This window comes from Esox lucius, chromosome 25, assembly GCF_011004845.1.
Source record: "Esox lucius isolate fEsoLuc1 chromosome 25, fEsoLuc1.pri, whole genome shotgun sequence".
In the NCBI taxonomy this organism is placed as follows: Eukaryota; Metazoa; Chordata; class Actinopteri; order Esociformes; family Esocidae; genus Esox; species Esox lucius.
In genome coordinates this window covers 2570749-2590294 of record NC_047593.1, presented here as the reverse complement: position 1 = coordinate 2590294, position 19546 = coordinate 2570749, and the positions used below count along the sequence as shown (strand labels likewise).

Here is a 19546-nt window from a genome sequence, read left to right as displayed (position 1 = left end):
GTGACCAGTCCTCTTCTGGCTGTGCCGGGTGAACATACTAAGGGTACAAATTGTAATAATTAATAAATGCATGTGGGCTTTTTAAACCTAGTCCAGGTCAGAAGCATGACCATGCAAATGTATTTACACTGTCATTGATAAGCGAGCTTGGAAGAATATCAAGAAATGTATTTGTAGTCCGAGAATTTATAGTATGGCTTTTTAAACTCATTGTTTGAGGACCAAGTTGATTTCTGTAAATGTAATAAAACAGTTATCCGATATTCCAGGATTTTGGGGGGAAATTATTAAATCTACATTGCCTTGAAGAGGCTCATTGAAGTGGCAGCTGAAATCGTGCGGCAGCTGAAATTGTCAGTTATCGTCTTGATCTGCAACCCAACCAGGAGGACTTTGGACAGGGACAGCAAGCAAGTCTTTCAAGCCTGGTACTCCGGAGGTGTGGGCCAGGACCTCATGTCTTCCTAAGTTTAAAACAGGACAGGAGACAGAGAAAATGTAGAAAATGCATTCCTTAGATCTACAAGGATTTCTAGTGTAGAAGGAGAACTGACCCTACCCCCCCAGCACAATAACATAGCAGCGTAAGACCTTGGGGCTGAGACAGGCAGGAAATCAATCCACCCACATTGCCTAGCATCAACCAAAGGGATACCCCCAAACTGCAACCACCCTGAAATGAGGCCGGAGTATTGCCAGCAGGGTTCAGCCCAATTGCACAATGTGTGCAACAGAGAGACAACAACAAGCCAGTGACTCCACCCCCAAATGGCATTGGAGGGAGGGTATCCCAGTGGCGATGAGAGCCCATCTAAAAAGACAGCAAAGGTGGACAGTATCAAGCATTTCTGTTAACCTTCACACCCTTGGGCCAGATTACACTTAATCGTAGAACATGCTAAAGAGATGAATCTTTATTAAAGACCTGAAAGTTTGCACTGAGTCTGCATTTCTAACCATATTTGGCAAATCATTCCACAGTAATGGAGCTCTATGAGAGAAGGCCCTGCCACTGATTGTTTGTATAGAAATTCTAGGTACAATTAAAAGGCCTGCATATTGTGATTTAAGGTTACGTGTAGGTATGTATGGCTGGATCATTTCAGCAAGGTAAGTAGGAGCAAGTCCATGTATTGATTTATAGATTAACAATAAAACCTTAAAAACCCTAACAGGCAGCCAGTGTAGAGAGGCTAGTACTGGAGGAATGTGTATTTAATTTTTTGGGTTCTAGTTAGGATTCTAGTAGCCATGTGCATCAATAATTGAAGTTTATTTATTGTTTTATCAGGGTAAATGGAAAGAAGTGCTTTGCAGTAATCTAATCTACAGTGGGGCAAAAAAGTATTTAGTCAGCCACCAATTGTGCAAGTTCTCCCACTTAAAAAGATGAGAGAGGCCTGTAATTCATCATAGGTACATTTCAAATATGAGAGACAAAATGAGGAAAAAAAATCCAGAAAATCAAATTGGAGGATTTTTCATGAATTTATTGGTAAATTCCTTGGTAAAATAAGTATATGGTCACCTACAAAAAAGCAAGATTCCTGGCTTTCACAGACCTGTAACAACTTCTTTAAGATGCTCCTCTGTCCTCCACTCGTTACCTGTATTAATGGCACCTGTTTGAACTTGTTATCAATATAAAAGATACCTGTCCACAACCTCAAACAGTCACACTCCAAACTCCACTATGGCCAAGACCAAAGAGCTGTCAAAGGACACCAGCAATTACAAGAAAATGGAAGACATACAAGACCACTGATAATCTCCCTCGATCCAAGATCTCACCCGTGGGGTCAAAATCATCACAAGAACGGTGAGCAAAAATCCCAGAACCACACGGGGGGACCTAGTGAATGACCTGCAGAGAGCTGGGACCAAAGTAACAAAGGCTACCATCAGTAACACACTATGCCGCCTGGGACTCAAATCCTGCAGTACCAGACGTGTCCCCCTGCTTAAGCCAATACATGTCCAGGCCCGTCTGAGGTTTGCTAGAGAGCATTTGGATGGTCCAGAAGAGGATTGGGAGGACGTCATATGGTCAGATGAAACCAAAATAGAACTTTTTGGTAAAAACTCAACTTGTCGTGTTTGGAGGAGAAAGAATGCTGAGTTATATCCAAAGAACACCATAACTACTATGAAGCATGGGGGTGGAAACATCATGCTTTGGGGCTGTTTTTCTGCAAAGGGACCATTTCCGTGTAAAGGAAAGAATGAATGGGGCCATGTATCATGAGATTTTGAGTGAAAACCTCCTTCTATCAGCAATTGCATTAAAGATTAAACGTGGCTGGGTCTTTCAGCATGACAATGATCTCAAACACACTGCCCGGGCAACGAAGGAGTGGCTTCGTAAGAAGCATTTCAAGGTCCTTGAGTGGCCTAGCCAGTTACCAGATCTCAACCCGATAGAAAATCTTTGGAGGGAGTTGAAAGTCCGTGTTGCCCAGCGACAGCCCCAAAACATCACTGCTCTGGAGGAGATCTGCATGGAGGAATGGGCCAAAATAACAGCAACAGTGTGTGAAAACATTGTGAAGACTTGACCTCTGTCATTGCCAACAAAGGGTATATAACAAAGTATTGAGATTAACTTTTGTCATTGACCAAATACTTATTTTCCACCATAATTTACCAATAAATTCATAAAAAATCCTACAATGTGATTTTCTGGATTTTTTTTTCTCATTTTGTCTCTCATAGTTGAAGTGTACCTATGATGAAAATTACAGGCCTCTCTCATCTTTTTGAGTGGGAGAACTTTCACAATTGGTGGCTGACTAAATACTTTTTTGTCCCACTGTAGAAGTAAAAAAAGCGTGGATGATTTTTCTGCATCAGTTTTTGATAGAAAGTTTCAGATTTTTGCAATGTTCCGAAGAGGACAATAAGCATCTCCTGAGATATATTTTGTATGTTCATCAAAGGAGAGTTCAGGGTCAAGGGTAACGCCAAGGTTTCTTACAGTTTTTTGGGATACGACCATGCAGCCGTCGAGGTTCTCAGTGAGATCTGCCTAAAAAGCTCTTTGTTTCTTGGGTCCTAAAAGCATTTCTGTTTTTCTTGGGTTTAAAAGCAAGAAGTTCTCTGTCATCCACTTCCTAATATCTGAAACACATACTTCCATAGTAGCTAATTTTGGGGCTTCTCCATGCTTCATCGAAATTTATAACTGTGTGTCATCAGCATAACATTGAAAATTGACATTGTGATTCCGGATTACATCACCCAGAGGCAGTATATATAGTGAGAACAATAATGGGCCCTAAACCGAGCCTTGAGGAACACCAAAACATACCTTTGATTTGTCAGAGGATATGCCATCCACACATAAGAACTGATATCTTTCAGATAAATAAGATTTAAACCAGGCTATAACATGTCCACGTAGCCCAATATGGGTTTCCAGTTTCAACTAATTGTTTTAACATTGCAGAGGATTGGGATGACCAACCAATTGAGCTTCAATGCCAGTCTGTAATCTCTGCCTAAAAGGAAAGATTTGTGTTCTAACAAAGTTTGGGCTACCAGGAGAGTCTCAGGTTGTTGTGGGCTCAGCTTGCAGAGTAATGGGCTTCTTCCTAGGTCATTTGATCAGGGTGCAGATCTACGGGCAAGATTTAGTACATGGTCGGGGCCTATATTTTCCACTCTGCAAATACTTTTCAAGGATTTATGCTTTTTCAGCTTATTGTTGGGTTTCTTGCTGTCCTGGTGTATGGAATTAATAAATTTATCCTCTCAAAAATCTAAGAAAGATCATGATTTTTGATTGTGCAACTTTCAGTTGATTTATTATATGTTTGAGTCATTTAGCAGACATCCATGACGACTTACAGTTAATACATTTATTTAAATATAGCTAGATGGGGCAACCTCACAGTTAATGTAACACAATGCTTATATGTGAATCTGTATGTGTCAGAGTGACATCCTTGCAATTTGAAACCATTTTGGATGATTTTTGTTGACCATAGGAAAGAAGAGCTTGCATCTATAATACACGCACTCTCTCTCTCTTTCTGCTCTGCATGGCTGTAGTCAGTTGACTGTCTCCTTTGCACTGGATCACTGTCCTCTGACAACCTCCCTACCTCCCTGTTTCCCTTGGCAAAAACGAAGCTAAGTTATAGTGTGCATGTTTGTTGCTGGACAACCCTTCAGTGTGTGAAGAACATCCAGTGTGTGGACTACAGTCTTGGCTTGGACATTGTGTGTGTATGTTTGCATGTGTGTGACCCAGTCTCAAGCCTCTCCTTGCAGCTGCCAACCTCAGGTAATGACTTCTTCCTCCTCATCTTCTGTTTTAAATAACCTAGCAATTTAAATTATTGAACACATTTTGACACCATTGAAATGTATTTTTGCATTGAAGATATTGACCATGTGTACATTCCTATATAATATAGTGCAATGATAAGAGTTTTTTTTTTTTTTATGTTTAATGGTGTATCAATATGCAATTGTGTACTGCTCTGTTATGTAGTAATGTTTTTTTAAAGGATTGGTTTAGACGTCCTTGAGATTTTAAACATCTTCCACTTTTTACCTTTACAACTGTTTTGATTTTAAAGACATAACTACAAACTTCAATTAATTATTTAACAAGTGTATCCCAATTAACATATGTAGCTAGTTAAAGCAAAAAATATAATGTGATAATTCTACCATTAGGCTAAAAAAGAATAATCTGCTTCAATCTTTTCAAGTGATTTATCATTTTGGCATTCAATATACCCCTCTCTTTCTGGCCCCTCTGGGATCTGATCCAGAGGGTTATTGTTCACTGCGACAGGCCCAGTAATGCCTGTATTGTCTCCCAACCCAGAGACAAAAAGTGTGTGGACATAGTCAACTCTTTCCAGTCTAGTACCCTTCTGATGTTTGCTTTAGCACCCGGTGAACTCTGGATGTGACTTTTGAAAGACAGTCATTTCAGGAGTTAAAGCTTATCTCTATGGCAGCCAAGCAAGGGACAAGACAGATTCAGTTCTTCTTTCCAGTTATTGGTATACGGGTAGCATGCAGATGCATGGGGATTGGAGAGACACTTGCTAGCAAAATAATTCGTAATTTTCACAATCTTCATGTCTGTCATGTGATACTAGGTTTTGAATGACCACTGTTTTAAGATTACCAATGTTTAAAGATGCTCAGTTGTAAAAATTATAGGTATGAAGACCTGTTTACTGATCCTTTGCTTGTTGGCCTCAGCAATCACTGTGTCTGTAAGTACTGAGCAATTCATGTATTTGCTTTATTGAACCTCCTTTTAAGTCTATGGTGCTTGTAATTGTTGCTCTGTTCAATAACAAAAAAATAAATTAGCTTCTGTCAATAATTCTCCATTATTCCAAAGGTCAAAAGCAAACCTCATGGCAAACAAGTTTTATCCAAGTCTTCACACATAGTTAAAGAGAAGGTAAAGTTACAGTCTTCCAAACATTTAAAAGATGATAAATGGGGTCAGCAAATTATTTACTAATGGCTTTTCCTGACCTCAAAATGATTTTGGATCTATCTCCCTGCCATTGTTTCTCCATTCTCCTTTTATTATATTTATTCATTTATTAAACATTTCCTGTTTTTGTCCATTTGTAGTTCTGTTTACTGATAATGGCTTCCTTTCCTACTAAAGGAAATTATTTCAGATGAGGCCAATGAAGGAGAAGTACTTCCCACGTTCATGACTTTCGAGGCCAGTAGTCAGGAGCAGGATGAGGACATGAGTTATGAGGACAATGCCAATGTTGGTCCCTATAAGGATAAGGGGGTGTTCGTGGTGTCTAGCGGTGGTGAAAGGAGCATCCCGGTCCTGCTGAGCCATGAGGCCCTAGTGGATCTTCTCCAGGAGGAGTCAGAGGAAGAAGAGGTACAAGAGGAGGAGGAAAAGCAAGGGGAAAATAAAGAGCCCAAGGAGACTCAGTTAAAAGCAACCCAGTTGAGGGGGGAAGAAGAAGAAGCAGAGGGAGATTCTGAGAAAAAGGAGAATGAGGAGGTCTTAGAAGAGGAAGAAGAGGAGGAAAAGTCTAAAGTGGCAGAGATGAAGGGGGTGGTAGAAGACTCTGAGGTAAATTTGGATAAGGAGGAGGATGTGGAAGGGGTAGAAGGGGTAGGAGAGAAGGAGCCTGAGGAAACACAATCTGAAGTGGAGAAGGAGAAGAGGGAGGGAGAAGGAGTGGAAGGAGTTTCAGGGAAGGAGGAAGGGGATGAAGATATGGTAGACAATAAAGAGGGAGAGGCAGAAAAAAAGGACAAGGTGGAAAAGATTGAGGTGATGGAGGACAAGGAGGAGGAGGCAGTTGAGGTGAAAGAGGAGGAGAAAGAGGAGAAACTTGTGGTGGAGCAAAGAGGAGTTGAGGAAGAGGCCATAGTTGAAGAGACAGAGAGCAGTACTGCGCCCGAGACACCAGCTGATCTGGACTACACTGATGACAGTGATGTCACACAGCCCCTGAAGACTGAACTCGATGAAGGGAAACCCCTTACCAAAGATGCTAAAATTGTCTCAAAAGAGAAACAGCCGCCAAAGGCAGAAGAGAAAGAAGAGCAATTTAGTAAGAAAGATGAGATCCCCACTGTGACCGATGACTATGAGGCCCAACAAGACATGCAAGGTGCAGAGGGGACTGAAAGCCAGGAAGAGCATTACCAGGACAAACTCCTTGATGGAAACAAGGACCAGGAGAAAGGTTCCAAGGATGATTCCAGAGACAAGGGGTTCCATATTAAAGATGCAGATACATACAGTGACCTACAGGAAACAAAGAACAGCGTGGATCTTAATGGGGCACATCTCCCCGTAGAAGGTGAAGGAGAGAGTGAGGCGAAGAACAGGAATGAGAGTGCCAGTCACACCAAAGGCAAAGCCAGGAAGCACAGTAAGAACCACAGGGTAAGGAAACACCCTCCACAAAGGGATGAGGCACTGCAAGAAGAGGGAGTCCCTGACCACCAGGCAGAAATTGGTGAGAAGGACTACCACCACACCCCAGACAATGCTGTTTACAAGCCCAAGAGGAGAAGAGCAGGAAAATGGGTAACACTCCATAGATATCACTCGTTAGTAGTGCTGAGTGATGTGTTTTTTCATTTCGGTTTGGTTTTGGAAAATTATTTTTGTTTCCAATTTTGATTATTTAAAGAACAGTAAATGCATAATAAAATGATGACCATCAAAATTATGTTAATGCTGTTTAATTAGATTTTTTGCTTTGTGTGTTTCTCAACACAACATACTGTCTAGAACATAAAAAGTCAGTTCATATAAGCGTCCAACATGATAAAATATTGCACAGGGCAGGTAGCTGGCTAGCTATGTAAACATATCCAATGACTAAGGTTTGGCTGGCCAGTTCAGGGTTGAGCTAGCAAAATAGCAGAAAGTATGCGCCAAAGCCAAACGCACTTTAAAAACCGATGTCAGCGGTTTCAAAAAATTATACCAAATTTGGTAGGTTTCTTAATTGGAAACCAAAATTAAATAGAAATATAGGTATAGTGCTCAGTACTACCCATTAGTTATGTATAATACCCTGAACAAAATTATAAAAGCAACACTAGATGTTTTGCTTTCTGTGTTTCTCAACACAACATACTGTCTAGAACATAAAAAGTCAGTTCATATAAGCTTCCAACATGATAAAATATTGCACAGGGCAGGTAGCTGGTTAGCTATGTAAACATATCCAATGACTAAGGTTTGGCTGGCCAGTTCAGGGTTGAGCTTGCAAAATAGCAGAAAGTATGCGCCAAAGCCAAACGCACTTTAAAAACCGAAGTCAGCGGTTTCAAACAATGATACCAAATTTTGTAGGTTTCTTAATTGGAAACCAAAATAAAATAGAAATATAGGTATAGTGCTCAGTACTACCCATTAGTTATGTATAATACCCTGAACAAAATTATTAACGCAGCACTTGTTTGTTTTTGTTTTTGCCCCCATTTAACATGAGCTGAACTCAAAGATCTAAGACTTTCTCTATGTACACAAAAGGCCTATTTCTCTCAAATATTGTTCACAAATCTATCTGAATGTGTGTTAGTGAGCACTTCTCCTTTGCTGAAATAATCCATCCACTTCACAGGTGTGGCATATTAAGATGCTGATCAGACAACATGATTATTGCACAGATGTGCCTTAGGCTGGCCACAATAAATGGCCACTCTAAAATGTGGAGTTCCACAGCACAATGCCACAGATGTTGCAAGTTTTGAGGGAGCGTGCAATTGGCATGCTGACTTCAGGAATGTCCACCAGAGCTGTTGCCTGTGAATTTAATGTTCATTTCTCTACCAGAAGCTGTCTCCAAAGGCATTTCTGAGAATTTGGCAGTACATCCAACCGGCCTCACAACAGCAGACCACGTGTAACAACACCAGCCCAGGACCTCCACATACAGCATCTTTACCTCCAAGATTGTCTGAGACCAGCCACCCGGACATCTGCTGTAACAATCGGTTTGCAGAACCAAAGAATTTCTGCACAAACTGTCAGGAACGGTCTCAGGGAAGCTCATCTTCATGCTCGTCATCCTCATCGGGGTCTCGACCTGACTGCAGTTCATCGTCGTTGTAACCGACTTGAGTGGGCAAATGCTCACATTCGATGGCGTCTGGCACTATGGAGAGGTGTTGTCTTCACAGATGAATCCCGGTTTTCACTGTACAGAGCAGATGGCAGCGTGTATGGTGTTGTGTGGGTGAGCGGTTTGCTGATATCAACTTTGTGGATCGAATGGCCCATGGTTGCGGTGGGGTTATGGTATGGACAGGCGTGTGTTATGGACAATGAACACAGGTGCATTTTATTGATGCCATTTTGAATGCACAGAGATTCCGTGATGAGATCCTGAGGCCCATTGTTGTGCCATTCATCCACGACCATCACCCTTAATGTTGCAGCACGATAATGCACGGCCCCATGTTGCAAGGATCTGTACACAATTCCTGGAAGCTGAAAACATCCCAGTTCTTGCATGGCCAGCATACTCACCAGACATGTCACCCATTGCGCATGTTTGGGATGCTCTGGATCAGCATCTTCACCACCAAGATCATCTGAGACCAGCCACCTGGAGAACTGCTGCAACAATCGATTTGCATAACCAAAGAATTTCTGCACAAACTGTCAGACACCCTCTCAGGGGTTTCCATATACTGCATGCTCGTCGTCCTCATCGGGGTCTCAACCTGACTGCAGTTCGTCGTCGTAACTGACTTGAGTGGTCACACCTGTGATGTGGACGGATTATCTCGGCAAAGGAGAAGTGATCACTAACACAGATTTAGACAGATTTGTGAACAATATTTGAGAGAAATAGGCCTTTTGTGTACATAGAGAAAGTCTTAGATCTTTGAGTTCAGCTCATGATACATGGGGGCAAAAACAAAAGTGTTGCGTTTATAATTTTGTTCAGTGTATGTAGTAATCTGCAGTAAAGAGAAAAACTTCAAGTTTGTTTACTCTAATAACCCCTACATAATATTACACTGACTGATTCATCTGAAATTGCACCATATTTCCTGTAGAGGATATTAAAGGAAGAAAGAAGCAAAGAGCATCTGGAGTGCATGTAAGGAATAGGGTGAAATGCAGTCCAAGACTTTGCTCTGGATCTTAGTAAATCTTGGCACATTCTTATCTTATTTTTCACTTCCAAGGCTACTCTGGTGGGCATGAACCCAGTCCAGGTCAGGGCAACTGTGGAGCTCTATCCAAGTGCGAGGCCGTTGATGGTGGCCAGCTTGTACAGCCCGGAATCTTCTGCTGCCGGTAAGTGACATTTCAGCAGTTATGGCTCCATACCAAAGACAATATAAAAATAAGGATGAACCCCTCAGTGACATCATCCTATTGGTTCCAATGTGAAGATCAAGCTCTGTTTTAGCATGTCACAATATTGCTTTTTAGAGGAGTTTTTGGAAACATTGCATATGTGCATTGAGATACACTTTGAAGGGACATTTCAAGCTAGCTTAGTGACTACCTCATGAATCTGGTTAAGAGAATCCTAACAGTGTGCAATGCTGTCATCAAGGCAATGGTTGGCTACTTTAAAGAATCAAAAATATTAAATGTATTTTGCAGCTCAGACATTTTTTTTAAATTCTAGCTAAGACAGTTTTTTGAAGTATATGGACATTTTTCAACACAGTATCACAGGTTTTTTTGTGAAGTGATTTTAGAATAATTTGCCGTTCATTCCAGTCATTGGCTGAAGAATGACAGCCAAAGGAAGTATTGTCTTTAGAAATTATCAGTTGAATATATATGTTGGAGTGCAAATTTGTTGAAGAGATACTGAGAAATATTAAGGGGTGAGCTGAGGTAAAGAGGTGATATGTCTAGAAGGCACTTCTTAATAACGAGTGTTTTTTTAGGCACTGGTTAAAAAAGCATTTTGCATTGTGAAATACAACTTCATTAAAGTGACAATTTGCAGCAAGCCTATGAATTAGGTCTCCAAAATCCAAAACTGGTAGGAGAGTATATTTCGCAGCATGGTTGAAGGAAGTTTTCTTACGAAACAGGAAACCAATTCTGGATTTGATTCTAGACTGGAGGTGGCCAATGTGGCTCTAGAAAGGCAGTGAACAGTGTAACCAAACGATACATGTAGGTACTGACATATTGTAAACAAGATCATTTTCTAGCGAGAATGTTGGGGAGGCAGGTAGAGATAATTTCCGACTGAAAAGCTTTCCACTTATAAGCGTCCATTATTTTTGACAACTCCACCATGTCTCTTCCCAGAGTGAACCTTGGCATGACCCTGGACAACATGGACATATTCTCTGAAAGCATTAAGGCAGTGACTCGCTCCTGCAGGGTCATTCTCTAGAACTTTCATAGAGTACAACATTCCATCACACAGGAATTTAATTTTCCAGCAGGACAACAAATCCAAACCATAATGGTTCACTCACAATAGGATCAAGCGTTTGCAATGGCCATGACAGTGCCCTGACCTAAATCCCATTGAAAACCTGTATGTGATCTGAAAAGGAGTCCACAAGTGTTGTCCTGCTGGAAGATCCAACACACAAACCATTTTTAGCCTCCTTTGGTTTGGACAAAAAATCCCTGGTAATTGAGTCCACGTTGCCATGCATCCCCAACAAGGTTCCCAGGGTCTTTGAAAGTAATACAGCCCACAACATCACAAATCCAACACCATACTTAACAGTGAGGATTTGGTTGTTTTCTGCATGGCCATGGCTCTTTTTACACAAAACCCATCTGGTGTTCATTGACAAACTGCTACATTTTCATTTCCGTTCCGATCAAATTTCCAATTACATTTAGCAAACTACAGGCATTTACATTTGTGGTTTATTAGCAGCAGAGGCTTTCTTCTGGCAACCCTTTCAAATAAGTTGGTTGCATGGAGGTGGTCTAATCATCATTTTGGAGAATCTGATTATCAAGATGTATCCAACTTCTGCAATTCTCCAACTGTGGCCCATGGAGATTTTTGCCACTTGAACCATCCTTCTCACTGTGCGTTGGGGCAAAATACACATGCCCTCTTCCAGGCAGGTGAATCACAGCGGCAGCTGTTTTACATTTCTTAATTTTTGCACTAATAGTGGAAATGGTTGTTCAATCTATTTATAACAATTTGTGAATTCAATAACCTTTTGTCTCATTTCATTAGTGTGTTTTCTGGATGGAAGGCAGTTTAGCCAGTTTGTTACCTCATATTTATACCTAAGAGAAACAGGATGTCATGAATGACCACTTAAAAGTTTACTCAGAACACTTAAAATATAAAATGTATTTATAAAATCGGGATCACCTCTACGCACGGCTTGGGCTCTGGAACCACACTCCTTGAGAGAGGATGGACTCTTCACCACTCTGGAGTTGCCCATGGTGAGAGGCGGCGGGCTGGTGTGGGTTTGCTTATAGCTCCCCAGCTCTGCCGCCATGTGTTGGAGTTTACCCCGGTGAACGAGAGGGTCGTTTCCCTGCGCCTACGGGTCGGGGATAGGTCTCTCACTGTTGTTTGTGCATACGGGCCGAACCACAGTGCAGAGTACCCGACCTTCTTGGAGTCTCTCGGAGGGGTGCTGGAAAGTGCTCCGACTGGGGACTCTATCGTTCTACTGGGGGACTTCAATGCCCACGTGGGCAACGACAGTGACACCTGGAGGGGTGTGATTGGGAGGAACGGCCCCCCTGATCTGAACCTGAGCGGTGATCAGTTATTGGACTTCTGTGCTAGTCACAGTTTGTCCATAACGAACACCATGTTCAAGCATAAGGGTGTCCATCAGTGCACATGGCACCAGGACACCCTAGGCCGCAGGTCGATGATCGACTTTGTTGTCATTTCATCTGACCTGCGGCCGTATGTCTTGGACACTCGGGTGAAGAGAGGGGCGGAGCTGTCAACTGATCACCACCTGGTGGTGAGTTGGATCCGATGGCAGGGGAGGAAGCTGGACAGACTCGGCAGGCCCAAGCGTACTGTAAGGGTCTGCTGGGAATGTCTGGCAGAGTCTCCTGTCAGAGAGATCTTTAACTCCCACCTCCGGCAGAGCTTCAACTGGATCCCGAGGGAGGCTGGAGATATTGAGTCCGAGTGGACCATGTTCTGGCAGACCGGGGTGGTGGTCCCTCTTTTTAAGAAGGGGGACCGAAGGGTGTTTTCCAACTACAGGGGGATCACACTTCTCAGCCTCCCCGGGAAAGTCTATGCCAGGGTTCTGGAGAGGAGAATACGGCCGATAGTAGAACCTCAGACCTGTTCCCAGTGCATGTTGGACTCCGGCAGGGCTGCCCTTTTTCACCGGTTCTGTTCATAATTTTTATGGACAGAATTTCTAGGCGCAGCCAGGGGCCGGAGGGTGTCAGGTTTGGGGACCACACGATTTCGTCTTTGCTCTTTGCGGATGATGTTGTCGTGTTGGCCCCTTCTAACCAGGACCTTCAGCATGCGCTGGGACGGTTTGCAGCCGAGTGTGAAGCAGTGGGGATGAGAATCAGTACCTCCAAATCCGAGGCCATGGTCCTCAGTCGGAAAAGGGTGGCTTGCCCACTTCAGGTTGGTGGAAAGTGCTTGCCTCAAGTGGAGGAGTTTAAGTATCTAGGGATCTTGTTCACGAGTGAGGGAAGGATGGAACGGGAGATTGACAGACGGATCGGTGCAGCTTCTGCAGTAATGCGGTCGATGTATCGGTCTGTCGTGGTGAAGAAAGAGCTGAGCCGCAAGGCGAAGCTCTCGATTTACCGGTCAATCTACGTTCCTACTCTCACCTATGGTCATGAGCTTTGGGTCATGACTGAAAGGACAAGATCCTGGATACAGGCGGCCGAAATGAGCTTTCTCCGCAGGGTGGCTGGGCGATCCCTTAGAGATAGGGTGAGAAGCTCGGTCACCCGGGAGGAGCTTGGAGTAGAGCCGCTGCTCCTCCACATCGAGAGGGGTCAGCTGAGGTGGCTTGGGCATTTGTTTCGGATGCCTCCGGAACGCCTTCCTGGGAAGGTGTTCCGGTCCCGTCCCACCGGGAGGAGACCCCGGGGAAGACCTAGGACACGCTAGAGGGACTATGTCTCCCCCGGCTGGCCTGGGAACGCCTCGGTGTCCCACCGGAAGAGCTGGAGGAAGTGTCTGGGGGGAGGGAAGTCTGGGCATCTCTGCTTAGACTGCTGCCCCCGCGACCCGGCCCCGGATGAAGCGGAAGAAGATGAATGAATGAATTTATAAAATTTTCCAGTGTTTGTGGCATCCATGTTTTTGAATAAAATAATCATTAGTCGATGACAATCCATGTGAAATAATGTATAGATTACTGTGATTTTCTGAGAGTGTAAGATCAAGCTGATAAATTACAAAAACATATGGAGGCATGCAAGTTAGCATGAACACACACACCCAATCACACACAATTTACTGGGAATCTGCTGACTGGGCCATTTTGCTAACACTCCCATTGAAGAAGTGCTGTCCCAATTTATGGTCACTACCAAAACAAAATCCCTCCCCTGTACAAGCTGAAATGACAATGGAATGTAGGGGATTACTGTGGTGGTAGTGCTGGAGGTTCCATTCATATCTATAATTACTGGAAAATAGATACTTATAATTAACACATGAATAGCACATGAATAAAACCTTAATAAGAGATAAACAAAGTTGATACAGAAAATGTCTGAATCTATCAGATATGAAACACTTCAACATTTAACTGTTTTCTTTCTCTTTTAGATGCTTGTGAGCAATTCCGTTGTAAACGTGGAAAGACCTGTTCTCTTAACGAGGAAAAGAAACCTATGTGTGTGTGTCAAGAGCCTTCTGCCTGTCCACTGAGTAGCAATGACTTTGATCATGTAAGTATTAAAACAGATACTCTAGTGCTTTACCCACCTTTCTTTCTGTTGTGAGAAGCGCAAGTTATATATTTCATAAACATATTCAGGGCACATATGTGAAAATATGTTGAGAGATCCTCTACATACACTGAACAAAATTATAAACGCGACATCAGGTTGTTCATTGTGGCCTGTGGAATGTTGGTCCACTCCTCTTCAATGGCTGTGAGAAGTTGGTGGATATTGGCAGGACCTGGAACACGCTGTCGTATACGCCGATCCAGAGCATCCCAAACATGCTCAATGGGTGACATGTCCGGTGAGTATGCTGGCCATGCAAGAACTGGGATGTTTTCAGCTTCCAGGAATTGTGTACAGATCCTTGCAACATGGGGCTGTGCATTATCATGCTGCAACATGAGGTGATGGTCGTGGATGAATGGCACAACAAGGGCCTCAGGATCTTGTCACGGTATCTCTGTGCATTCAAAATGGCATCAATAAAATGCACCTGTGTTCATTGTCCATAACACACACCTGCCCATACCATAACCCCACCGCCACCATAGGGAAATGGATCCACAAAGTTGACATCAGCAAACCGCTCACCCACACAACACCATACACGCTGCCATCTGCTCTGTACAGTGAAAACCGGGATTCATCTGTGAAGACAACACCTCTCCATAGTGCCAGACGCCATCGAATGTGAGCATTTGCCCACTCAAGTCGGTTACAACGACGAACTGCAGTCAGGTCGAGACCCTGATGAGGACGACGAGCATGAAGATGAGCTTCCCTGAGACTGTTCCTGACAGTTTGTGCAGAAATTCTTTGGTTCTGCAAACCGATTGTTGCAGCAGCTGTCTGGGTGGCTGGTCTCAGACGATCTTGGAGGTAAAGATGCTGGATGTGGAGGTCCTGTGCGGGTATTGTTACACGTGGTCTCCGGTTGTGAGTCCGGTTGGACGTACTGCCAAATTCTCTGAAACGCCTTTGGAGATGGCTTATGGTAGAGAAATAAACATTCAATTCACGTGCAACAGCTCTGGTGGACATTCCTGCAGTCAGCATGCCAATTGCACACTCCCTCAAAACTTGCAACATCTTTGTCATTATGCTGTGCAATGGACCTGCACATTTTAGAGTGGCACACCTGTGCGATAATCATGCTGTCTAATCAGCATCTTGATATGCCACACCTGTAAGGTGGATGGATTATCTTGGCAAAGGAGAACCAACACAGATTTAGACAGATTTGTGAACAAAATTTTAGAGAAAATGAAATTTTGTGTACATAGAGAAAGTCTTAGATCTTTGAGTTCAGCTCATGAGAAATTGGGGCAAAAACAAAAAAGTTGCGTTTATAATTTTGATCAGTGTATCTGTACATATATGTTGTGCATGAGTTTTCCATGTGGGTGCCCATTGCCTGATAAAAAATATCTAAATTACTATTAACATCCTACCTGAGCACATCAACACTTATTTCATTACACATCATTGTCTTGTCACTGTTGCTAAGCAACCATTGGATAAATTATTTAACATTCATATTAATTTGATAGGAGGCAATGTATATAACATGCAGTTCACCTATATCTGGTCGCCAGTTCAAAAACCAGAGCTTTCAACTGTTGTGAGTCATTAATTGCTCCTGTACATCGCTCTGGATAACCACATCTGCTAATATACTGATAATTATTTTTAATACAGGTATGTGGGACTGATAATGTCACATATGACACATCGTGTGAGCTTTTTGCCACCAAGTGCAACCTGGAAGGCACCAAGAGAGGCCATAGACTTCACTTGGACTACACTGGACCCTGCAAATGTATGCACAGCAGTCAAAGCACCTCTGTTGTTTCTGACCAATGCAGGGAGTATCCCAACAGATCAATGTTTAAAATATTTTCATCAATCTAAGCCCAAACTTCTGTTGGTATTAAAGTATTTTTCTTTCTCTCTCATCCATTTCTCACTTTCTCTACATAACTATCTCCTCTTCCCTTGCCTCTTCATCTCTGCCTCTCTTTCTCAATCCCTATGCCTTTTTCCAACTCGCTCTCTGTTAGTCATAGCACCGTGTATGAATGCAGAGTTGGTCCAGTTTCCATTACGAATGCGTGACTGGCTGAAAAACGTTTTGCTGCAGCTCTTTGAACATGACTCCATGTCCCCTGACTTCCTCACCCCCAAGCAGCGCATCAGAGTGAGTACATATAAGTGGTCGCCCACGCAATTAAATAGGGCAAATTTTGTGTCAGACACCACTGGCCTCATTTTTAAAACATCCGTGTGAGTGGCCACATGGTGGTGAGACATATTCAGTGTTGTGACCCTCACCCTATTTCACCGTACGTTATAAAATTCACTGCAAAGGTCCCTTTCATTCATGTTAATAACTAAGTTTATCCAATTGTATTTTCAGTGATTTATAGTATTCTGTTTCTCAGAGCCATAATATTACCAGTGATAGTTATAACATGTTCATATTCAGTGCAACACAACTTTAGTATTTTTTCATGACCATAAGTGCCTATTGATTATGTCAATCTCCCAGGTAAAAAAGATCCATGAGAGTGAGAGGCGTCTCCATGCGGGGGAACACCCTATTGAACTGTTGGCCCAGGACTTTGAAAAAAACTATAACATGTACATCTATCCTGTGCACTGGCAGTTTGCCCAGATGGACCAGCACCCTTCTGACAGGTGCAGTGATTGATATAATTTTTTTTTATTTTGAATTAGTTTTTAATTAACATAACGAACATAATTTTCCCGCCTGTGGGCCCGAAGATCACAAACATCCAATTTTGGTTTTCGGTCTTATCCCTTGCATTCTCTGAATCATTCTCTGAATGTTATTATGTACCGTAGATGATGAGATCCCCAAACTCTTAGGAATTTTACATTGGGAAACATTACTCTTAAATTGTTGCTCTATTTGCCTGTGCAGTCTTTCACAGAGTGGTGAAGCCCTCCCCATCATTACTTCTGAAAGACTAATCCTCTCTGGGATGCTCTTTGCATACCCATTCATGTTACTGACCTGTTGCCAACAAACTTAATTAGTTGTGAGATGTTCCACCAGGTTTTGTTTTAGCATTACACAACTTGCTTTACACACCATGTCCCTGGTTTTTTTAAACATGTTGCTGGCATCAAATTCAAAGTGGGCATATGTTTTCAAGAAACAATAACATTTCTGTTTCAACATTTGATATGTTGTCTATTTTATATTGAATATAGGGTTTGAATACATCATTGCATTCTGCTTTTCTTTACATTTTACACACTGTCCCAATGCTTTTGGAAACAGGGTTGTATGAAATCTAAAGTTTCTTGGCAATTTCAAGCATTGCATTGCCTTCATTTCTCAAACCAATGATTGACTGACCAGTTTCTAGAGAAAGCTGTTCCTTTTTTGCATGCTTACATGCTTGTCTCTTGCATAATGTGGCAACTCAAACAAACATAAAGACAATAAGCTTCATTTAACGAACCAAATAGCTTTTAGCTGTGTTTGATATAATGGGGAGTCATTTTCTAGTACCAAATTTGCAATTAAGCCTAATTACTCAAGGATAAGGTATTGGAGTGATGGCTGCTAGAAATGGGGCCTGTCTAGATGCCACTTTGGTGAATAAAAGTACCAGTTTCCTTTCAAAAAAGCAAAATCTGTACATTATTCCAAACTCCAGTGTATGTGCCTGTGCAGTAAGACCTTTCAAATTAGTGTTTACTTTAAAAGTCAATTGACTGGATAAGAAATTGGGTCAATTTTTTTTAGGCATGACTTTTGGGAAACGTTGATCTTCTCTAATGAAGATTGAATGCCTTTTATGACAATTATATTTTTTGACACTGGTGTTCCTATCCAGGTTCCTTTCGCACTCTGAGCTGGCCCCCCTGAGAGTCCCATTAGTCCCCATGGAGCATTGCACATCTCGTTTTTTCCAGGAGTGTGATGCTGACGAAGACAAGATGGTCTCCTTCAGGGAGTGGGGCCACTGCTTTGGCATTAAGGATGGTAAGAATGGAAGTCTGTACTACTAATGTTGTAATTTAACTACATGAACAATCTGAGTAAAAGAAGGAATTCTACACCACTGTAGCTTACATAAGGACTTTCACACATGGTTGTTAGAATAACCCTGTAGTGTCATCTTTTGTAATTACAAGTGTCCTCAATTCCATATCTCTGATGTTCCCCCTTTTTTTCCCCTCTTCAGAGGACATGGATGTCAACCTGCTCTTCTAAGTCCGATCATTACCTCCATAAGCAACCGACTAAGTAAATAACATGTTCCACTTCAATCATGGCAGTACTACAAACCTTAATAGGCGGTAGATTGAATTATGCTGATTCAAACTGGGTGTTTGGGACTCTCTGCCAATGTAGCCTGATGGAACCAGCTTGATCGCGTCATTCCCCATTCTCTTTAACCTCATGTTATGTCACACGTGAAGACAAACTGTTAAATGCAGCAATCAGGTTTGTTCCACCTGGCTACTGGTAAGTACATTACACAAAAAAAGATGGACCACTGTCTTTTCATGTTTTCATTAATGGAAGTAGAGTTTATTTTCTTTCAATCAGACAATGGTAGAGCATATTTGGATCTATAAAAATGTGGATGTTCTGAGAAAAAATATAGTATGCTGATAAACATAAAAGTAGATTAGGTGATGAGAAAAAAATGTAAAAATAATTAACAATGATATCAGTGTTATAAACACATTCCAAGGGGAGTTAAGTTTACGAGTGCATTCTGTAGATGACCGAATGTAATAATGTATGTAATAATTTCTAAAGGAGACATTTTAGGGCAGTATATGTAATATATTCTGATGTTGACAGAAGTTGTAAGTTGAATGCTGGGATCTGTTTGTTTTTTTACTTCTTCTCACATTTATTTCACTAACCATTCTAATAAAATAAATCTGATCTCATCTGACCTCATTCCTGACTGATTAGTTTACTTTTAATGCACATTAATCAAATTGTATTTTATTGAATTAAAAGGGAAATTGAGTTCTCACCAGGGGCGTCGTTAGGCCTGGATGAATAGCCTTGGATCTCATATTATTTTCATTAAGAAATATAATCCAAAAATAGCCTTTGATCTATTCATCTGTACAGTAACTCTGATCATGCATTAAAGCCCTCACAAAATAATATGATTTTGTTGATTAAAAAATGCAAATGTT

The 19546-nt window shown here is 42.0% G+C and overlaps 1 protein-coding gene across 3 annotated transcripts; it reads left to right on the top strand.

The window, feature by feature from the left end:
- Nucleotides 1–4044: 4044 nt before the first annotated feature.
- Nucleotides 4045–19270, top strand: sparcl1 (SPARC-like 1). 3 transcript variants are annotated; one of them, XM_010864117.4, is made up of 11 exons: nt 4045–4285; nt 5182–5237; nt 5369–5431; nt 5648–7048; nt 9673–9784; nt 14226–14347; nt 16046–16166; nt 16408–16544; nt 16896–17044; nt 18217–18365; nt 18568–19270. In XM_010864117.4, exons 2-11 carry the CDS (start codon nt 5184–5186, stop codon nt 18594–18596), a joined length of 2337 nt encoding a protein of 778 aa, XP_010862419.2. In that variant the 5' UTR covers nt 4045–4285; nt 5182–5183; the 3' UTR covers nt 18597–19270. The 3 variants fall into 3 exon arrangements, with proteins under 3 accessions (XP_010862419.2, XP_010862417.2, XP_010862418.2); XM_010864115.4 differs by having other exon boundaries at nt 5167–5237; XM_010864116.4 differs by having other exon boundaries at nt 5159–5237.
- Nucleotides 19271–19546: the final 276 nt, after the last annotated feature.

Excerpts from the sequence above, each read along its gene's own strand:
- sparcl1 (XM_010864117.4), top strand. The coding sequence starts at position 5,184 with ATGAAGACCTGTTTACTGATCCTTTGCTTGTTGGCCTCAGCAATCACT. Across the intron at positions 14,348-16,045 it reads GTAGCAATGACTTTGATCAT|GTATGTGGGACTGATAATGT; the intron begins GTAAGTATTAAA and ends TTTTTAATACAG. Across the intron at positions 16,545-16,895 it reads CCCCCAAGCAGCGCATCAGA|GTAAAAAAGATCCATGAGAG; the intron begins GTGAGTACATAT and ends TCAATCTCCCAG.